The sequence below is a fragment of the Cynoglossus semilaevis genome, chromosome 8 (genome assembly GCF_000523025.1).
Source record: "Cynoglossus semilaevis isolate Cse_v1.0 chromosome 8, Cse_v1.0, whole genome shotgun sequence".
Lineage (NCBI taxonomy): Eukaryota > Metazoa > Chordata > Actinopteri > Pleuronectiformes > Cynoglossidae > Cynoglossus > Cynoglossus semilaevis.
In genome coordinates, this window is record NC_024314.1 from 11,518,178 (window position 1) to 11,525,175 (window position 6,998).

The window sequence follows — 6,998 nt, forward strand, 5'->3', positions numbered from 1 at the left end:
TGTTGGTCAGGTGTTGGTCAGATGTTGGTCAGATGTTGGTCAGGTGTTGCATGCAATAGAGAATTTATTTAATTGGTCTTAAACCAATTATTTATTTACTTATTTAATACTCCAGTAGGCGGCAGTAGGTACATATACATTTAGTGTTTAGTGGTACAGATTTTTGTAATATTAAATATGTGGCGCTGCTCAGAAAACACTGATCTCAATTAACAAACTTCTTTTTCTAATTAAAAATGATATAGATTGTGAAATATTAATGGACGGAGTGTGCTGTTGTTGCAGACTGGGAGAGGATTTCATTTTAATATATACTGCATCAATGTAACTGCAGTGACACGTACATCCAGTGGTCACAGATGGACAACCTCTCCTTGTTTTCATCATCTTACACTTCTGTTTCCACTGGTTTCCCAATCCAGATCTCAGCAGTCTGCACAGTCTAGCAATCACCTGGCTCAGCGGCTGCTCTTTGTCTGACATGGGGCGGCACAGAATCATTCCTGCCATGTTCGTCATGGCACTAACCCCTTAACCTAGTTTTTTATTTAATCAACCCTTTGTTTCTTTGATCCATTCTTGCATTCAATGGTCAATATTATATTATATAATATATTATTTTACTTTTGTTATTTAGTTTTTAAATCTTTCTATCAGAATTGATGATTGTGATCAGTGACAATGCTTTTGATACGTATTAATGTACCTGAAGAAGAGTTTTTAAATATGCTTAAAATGTAGAGTTAGCTAAATGTCTTTGTAATCACAGTAATCCAAAGCAGTGACAGTATGATCCAGAATATTCTCCAGAGAAACCTCAGAGGTATTCCATGCCTTCATGTAAGTAATTTTGCAGGAATTGCTGTCACAAGAAACTGTTCCTGCAGGGTCAATAAAGTATTTCTCACTCGTGTTCTCACCTGCAACCTTTCAACCATCTCAACATGGTCTCTGTGCTCCCATAACACCTTGTGCTGTTGGAATTCTCTGTTCTTTTCTCTTTTATTTTTCCACTTACCTTACTTTTTCCTTTTTCCTTTTAACATTTGGATTTTCATCCATCCTGCAGTATAACAGTGGCGATGAAGGCCCAGGCCAGGTGGGAGGTGATGGACAGGGTGGAGGTGTTCTACGCAGGTGTTCTGCTCATTGCGTCAGGAATTCTGTTTGTAGTCAGCAGCTTCCTCGCTCTGGGATTCACTGGAACCTTCTTAGGTGAGTAAATTAAATCTAACTACATATTTAAAATTAATGTTACCAAAAAATCTGTAAATTATATGTCAAATTTTATTCTCTAAGTTGGAAGATATTTACTAGTAAACTTATCCAAAGACAATATGATGTGTTAAAAATGGCAGCACACTTAGTATAATGTTGTCCCAATTGCCATACAGCTTTGGAGTCATTGTTGTCATGGTTGTTTGTTTTTTGAAGCATTGCTTCCCAACCTTTCTACAAGATAATAGATGACAAAAAAAAGAGTTTTAATGAACTCATAATTAGATTACTCAGTATTGAACTCTCGCCTGTTCAGTTGTACTCCACCCTGATTCATTCGCAGGAATTACAGAAAGAAACCAAACCTTTCTCTAGTTTTCAGACATAATTCTGTCTTATTTTAGCCTGCCTGCTAACAGCCAAACAGCAAAGCACACAGTTCCTATTTCACAAATGGACAATGATGAATATATATATATATTTTTAAATAATTCAGCTCTGATCAGTTTTGTGACATCATTTTGCCGGTTCTTTAGGAGGATGTTTATATACTTTGATGATCACCAAACAGTCAAGACAAATGCTGGTTTCTGAACCGACATGTGATTCAGTTGCACATGAACCCGTCTGGGATGAGAAACTGTAAATCGACCATCACAGCCAAGCATGTGGAGGGACAGTCACATTTTCACGGCTCTGTGATGCTCACACAGCTTTGGTGCAAACACAGATATTTATTTCTCACTGCAGCAGATGAACACTTATATGATGGCACCTAATGCACACTTTGGCACGTGAGTATTTAGTTTCTGGGTCGTTTTGGTGACTCAGCTGAAAATGCCAGTTTTGTGTCTGAGCGCCGTCTCCTCACAAAAACACACAGGGTTTTATCCACTCAACAAATGCACTGAGCAGAGGGGAGGCAGCTGGAGCAGCAGAAGGTGATGGACGATGACAGAAGGTGTTGTCAATGTGTGTCTTCTTTATATGCAAGTTCATCCCAGAGTAGACAGGACGCTGTGGATGTGAACCGGGGGAACAGGCCCATGTTCTGGTGGACCATGTGGTCTGTGGAGGATTATTCACTTGTTTCTCTTGGTTGGAGCTCAGGAAAGGAAATCTGGCACAAATGCTAATAAAACCAACAGCAGAGTCTTAGGTTTTAGAACAATCAAGAAGTCAGCAGAGAATGCAGATAAGAAAGAAAATTGATTAAGTAGCAAACAAGATAACAACCCTAGCCAAAAATTGGCTAGTTTAATGTGTACATTTTATAAATAAACAAAAGGGTTAGCAAAAATGTGGGAGTGAAGAGTTCAAAAAAATACCTAAAAAAGAAAAAAAGACAACTAAGAACACAGTAACAGCTGTTTAAAATAGCCAACAAGATTGTTAAAGGTTTTTGGAAGATACTAAAGCAAAGGAGACATTCAAAGTTGTCAAAAAAAGAAATGTCCAAAATTAAATGTATTAAATCATCAATGTATATAGTGTCATTTTAAAACTAAGAGTTAGCAAATTGACAAAAATTAAAGATAATAAAACAGTTTGATGTCAGCCAAAGAACAGTGACTGCAGGAAGGAGGAATTATTTAGAAATTCATAAAATCCTTGGACCTTGGTCTGTGTTCACTCTCTGGTGCTTAAAATACCAAACCTGTAGACAAACATACTGATTAATGAGGCCCTGTGTGTGTGTGTGTGTGTGTGTGTGTGTGTGTGTGCCTTATTTGTTTCACATGAATCCTTTTGGGCCACAGTGACCCTGTGATTCAAACTGATGAGTCAGAAACAAAGGTACAAACTAATGAATTCAGCCATTTTCTCAGTGCAGTGTTGTCCCCCTGCTGGTGGGTCCTGGGTGCAGCTACGCTGCTGTCATCCCAACTTGACCTTCTTCCTCCTAACCACAGTGATGCAGGAACAAAACAAAACAAACCATTATGTCTGGCTTTAAGAATCAGAATGAGCCGCTGGTCCAGATCATAAACAGGGTTAGTGGTTTTGTTGTAAAAACCGGTTACAGCAGGTTTTCTATTCAAACCATTTGTTTATATAATGTCCTAATCCTGCTTTACCTGGAGTGTTTGCTGGTTAACTGGGCACACATAATGAAACAGTTATATAACCTGGACTTAACAGCCCGTCTTTGGAAGTCAATAGGGCCTCGGCGACCACACACAGGTTCTCCCACCTTAGCCTGTTCATGCAAACGTGTGTGGGGGCTGACAGGGGAGACACAAAGGAACATCTGAATGGTCATGTACTTTGTGGAGTAAAATGGGTCATTCAGTTGGTTGGTGTGTGTGTGTGTGTAGTACCTTATTACATAGCAAGTCATAGTAAGTGCTCAGGTTACGGTGAGCACTGTCCTAGTTCATCATGCCCCCGTTGGCACACAGGGATGAGAAAGTGTCAGAAATGCATTTGTTAACAGCTGGCTGTGGACCAGGAGGTAGAGAGGCTGGTCACCTGGTCACCTGGTCACCTGGTCACCTGGTCACTACAGTATGGTCAGTGGTTCAATCACTAAATTCCTTAACCCTGATACTTAACTCGCAAGGCACCCAGAAATATGTTTATTTTCTTGAGGTGGCAAGAATGACAGCAGAGAAGAAGAAGGAGATTTGAACCTACGGGAAAACAAAGGTCCAATGCTGTGGGAGTCATCAGAGATTTTCAGATGCTAAGCATGATGGGAATTTAACAGAAACAAAAAAACCCATCATACAACAGCAATTTCTTAATTTACGCTGTTTGTGGTCATGTCACAACGTCTTGATGAATGCCTGAGGTGACTTTAAATGAACATCAACAAATAAAAAGACTTATTTGAATGATGACCATGAGGGTCAAAGGTCATTTATGATGTTGTCATCTAACTTGCTGTAACATTTGGACTTTTAGACCTGGCTTTATTTTTGACAGAAAAGTGACAAAGGTGCACCGTTAACAAAGCCGTGTGCTGCCAAAGTCATGTTCCTACACACACACACACACACACACACACACACACACACAGGCTATGACTCTGCTGCTGCTTTGGCACAAGTGCGTCGAATGTGGCTGTACGGTGACAGAGAAATTGGAGAAGTGTTTGATGTTAGTTCAAACCCAGACCGAATGATCAATGTCAAACATGTTACCATAGCAACAGCATGGTAACAGCTCACAGAGTTTGGCTCTAAATCCCCTGTCCACCTGAAGCTGTTGAAGAGCTGCAGCCAGGAGACCCTTCTGGAGCAGTTTTCCCATCAGAGATGATCCAGGCTTTTAACCCTGTGTGTGCTGAAGCAGTAAAACTTCCTCCCTCTTTTCCAAACTGTTCCAGGTGATTACTTTGGCATCCTGATGGAGGAGAAGGTGACGGGTTTCCCATTTAATGTCATAGAAAACCCAATGTACTGGGGCAGCACTGCCAACTACCTGGGCCTGGCACTCATGTAAGTATGTGTGTTCTGGTCTGTTTGTGTAAATAACTAGTAATTGATATTAAATACAATATTTAAGTAAATGACAATATCATCTTTCCATTTAATATGCTAATATTGGCTAAAATCAAAGGACAACTTTTCTGCTCAAATCGGGACAGTTGTAATTAGTTACACCCATAAGTGTCCAATATCAAGTGCCCAGGTATAGATGTATTTACGAATGTGTGTCTGTGTACGAGGATTATGTTTGTATAAATGTTTCATGAGTGAACCAGTTTAAATACAGCTTTCTCTGAGAAGGGCCGTGAATTTCTGTCAACAATAGAATTTGATGTCCATTCTGTAAACCACAATTCTATTTAAAGTAAAGTAAAAGAAAAATAGATGATAGAACTAAAATGGACTGGACACCTTATAGGTGACATCAGAACATGACGACCTATAGTCTGTCAGCACGTACCATTAGTTACATCACACTCATTCACATCATTGCCAGGAAGCCCAGTCTAACTAGTCTCATTAATGTGCTGATTAGAGCGGTGTGCACTGACTAACTGCACATCACAACAGGTTCAAATGTTTTCTTGTGAATTTGTCCTGTGACTGTTGCAGACGTCCTTCAGTGACAGTCACTTTTGACACTCGTCTCCAGCCTGTCCACTTGGTTCTCCTCCTGATCTTTTTTATTCTCTTGTCATTGTTTTGGATTGTCTTTGAGGGCAAACTAAAACACTTTCACTCTCTCAGCGCCACATGTCCTCACCTCTCCGTTCTTAATACACTTCCTCTCTTCATAGACCACTTGAAGGAAGGTTAAGTCTCTGTCAAGGGGACATTGATAACTGCCTTCTCCCTGCCAGTAGAAAACATAGTCCCTCTTAAAATTACAAAAGAAGAAAAAAAGAGAGAAAAGTGTGGAGCTCAAAAACTTCTTACGTGTACCCCGTTTCCATGACAACTGTGACAGCGTCACTTAGAGCTTGGTCTTTGTTGCTAGGCGAATGAATCAGGGCTGATGGGTCCAACTACCAGTGATTGCCATTAGGGCCTCCACTCGTGCTGACAGAGAGACAGAGCTGTAATGTCTGCTGAGACTCAGTCGGTCCTGTTTCTGTCTCAGCTGTGCTGTCCTTGATATGTCTCCCTCCAAAAACTTCTCCTGCTGTCTTCACCCCCTCTCCTCTCTTCTCTTCTTCTTTCCTTTTCCTCTCTTCTCCTCTCTTCTCCTCCTTTTAGCCGTGTGATGGTTAAAGTAGGAAACAGCGTGAACAATTTAATTGTAAAAACAAGTCCACTCCCCCCCTCCCCCCCCCCCCCACACACACACACACATTTGAGCCGTGCTCTCTGTGACCTGACAGGTAGATTAGTGACACACATTAGCAGGTGCACTAAAATGGAACATCTGCTGCAAATAAATAGAATTACAGCTAAAATGTCACAGGACTCTGATGGACATCGTGTTATATGTGGTATCTGTACAGAGAATGTCTGAAAAAACACAAAGTACATCAGAGATATGTGTTAGGTGACATTTATAGTTAAATAAAGTTTTTTGCCACAGGAAATACTAAAAAGCACATTTCTTATTTCTATAACAGCAGATAAACACCTTCAGTATTCATAGTGGACAGTGGAGCTAACACGAGGAACAGATTTAAAACTTGTATTATTTAAATCCTCACTATTTACATTTTTGGTTTATTACTGCTTATAAAAAAACATCAACATAATAATAATACCCTAATTTCTGGAATATTGAGAACACCACAATATAGGTCGCACCCACTAAATTTAAAAAGAAAAAGAATAATTGTACATATATAGGCCGCACTTTACTATAAGCCACAGGTGTCCACGTTATAACATGGGATATTTACACACAAAGATATAAACATGTGAAAAAAGTAGCGGCTTATAATCTGGAAATAGCGGTAAACTGTACAGACTTTATTTAGGTAGCAGTGCAGTGACTGGGTTATAATGTATGACAAGCTGCAGATTATATCATGTTGTTTACTGTTAGCAGTTAGCATCACTGTACAGTTTGTACTGAACTGAAGACTATATAATTCACTCTTTGATCCTTGCTAACAGCTAGCGTCATTAAAGGATTATCTTTAACTTGGTGTGTGGCTAATTCATATTAAAGCTATTCAGCCGTTGGAGCTATTTACAGTCGGACTTAACTCGTACATTATTTTCACGCGTATGTACAGGCGACCTCTCCACCAGTCATTGTTATCATCACCACAGTGATGAATGGTAAAGCTAGCTGCCCTTCAGTTATATCATAGACCATTGTCATGTGTTGACCTTGTGGGATGCTAATGTGTGTCTGAGAGC

The 6,998-nt window shown here is 39.9% G+C and overlaps 1 protein-coding gene across 2 annotated transcripts in view; it reads left to right on the plus strand.

The window, feature by feature from the left end:
- Nucleotides 1-6,998, plus strand: part of pemt (phosphatidylethanolamine N-methyltransferase) — a 33,309-nt gene that overhangs the window by 15,882 nt on the left and 10,429 nt on the right. For both annotated transcript variants that reach the window (XM_008314704.3, XM_008314703.3), the window contains 2 exons: nucleotides 1,070-1,215; nucleotides 4,550-4,661. In XM_008314704.3, the coding sequence (XP_008312926.1) occupies nucleotides 1,070-1,215; nucleotides 4,550-4,661 (258 nt within the window). The remainder of the gene's footprint in view (nucleotides 1-1,069; nucleotides 1,216-4,549; nucleotides 4,662-6,998) is intronic.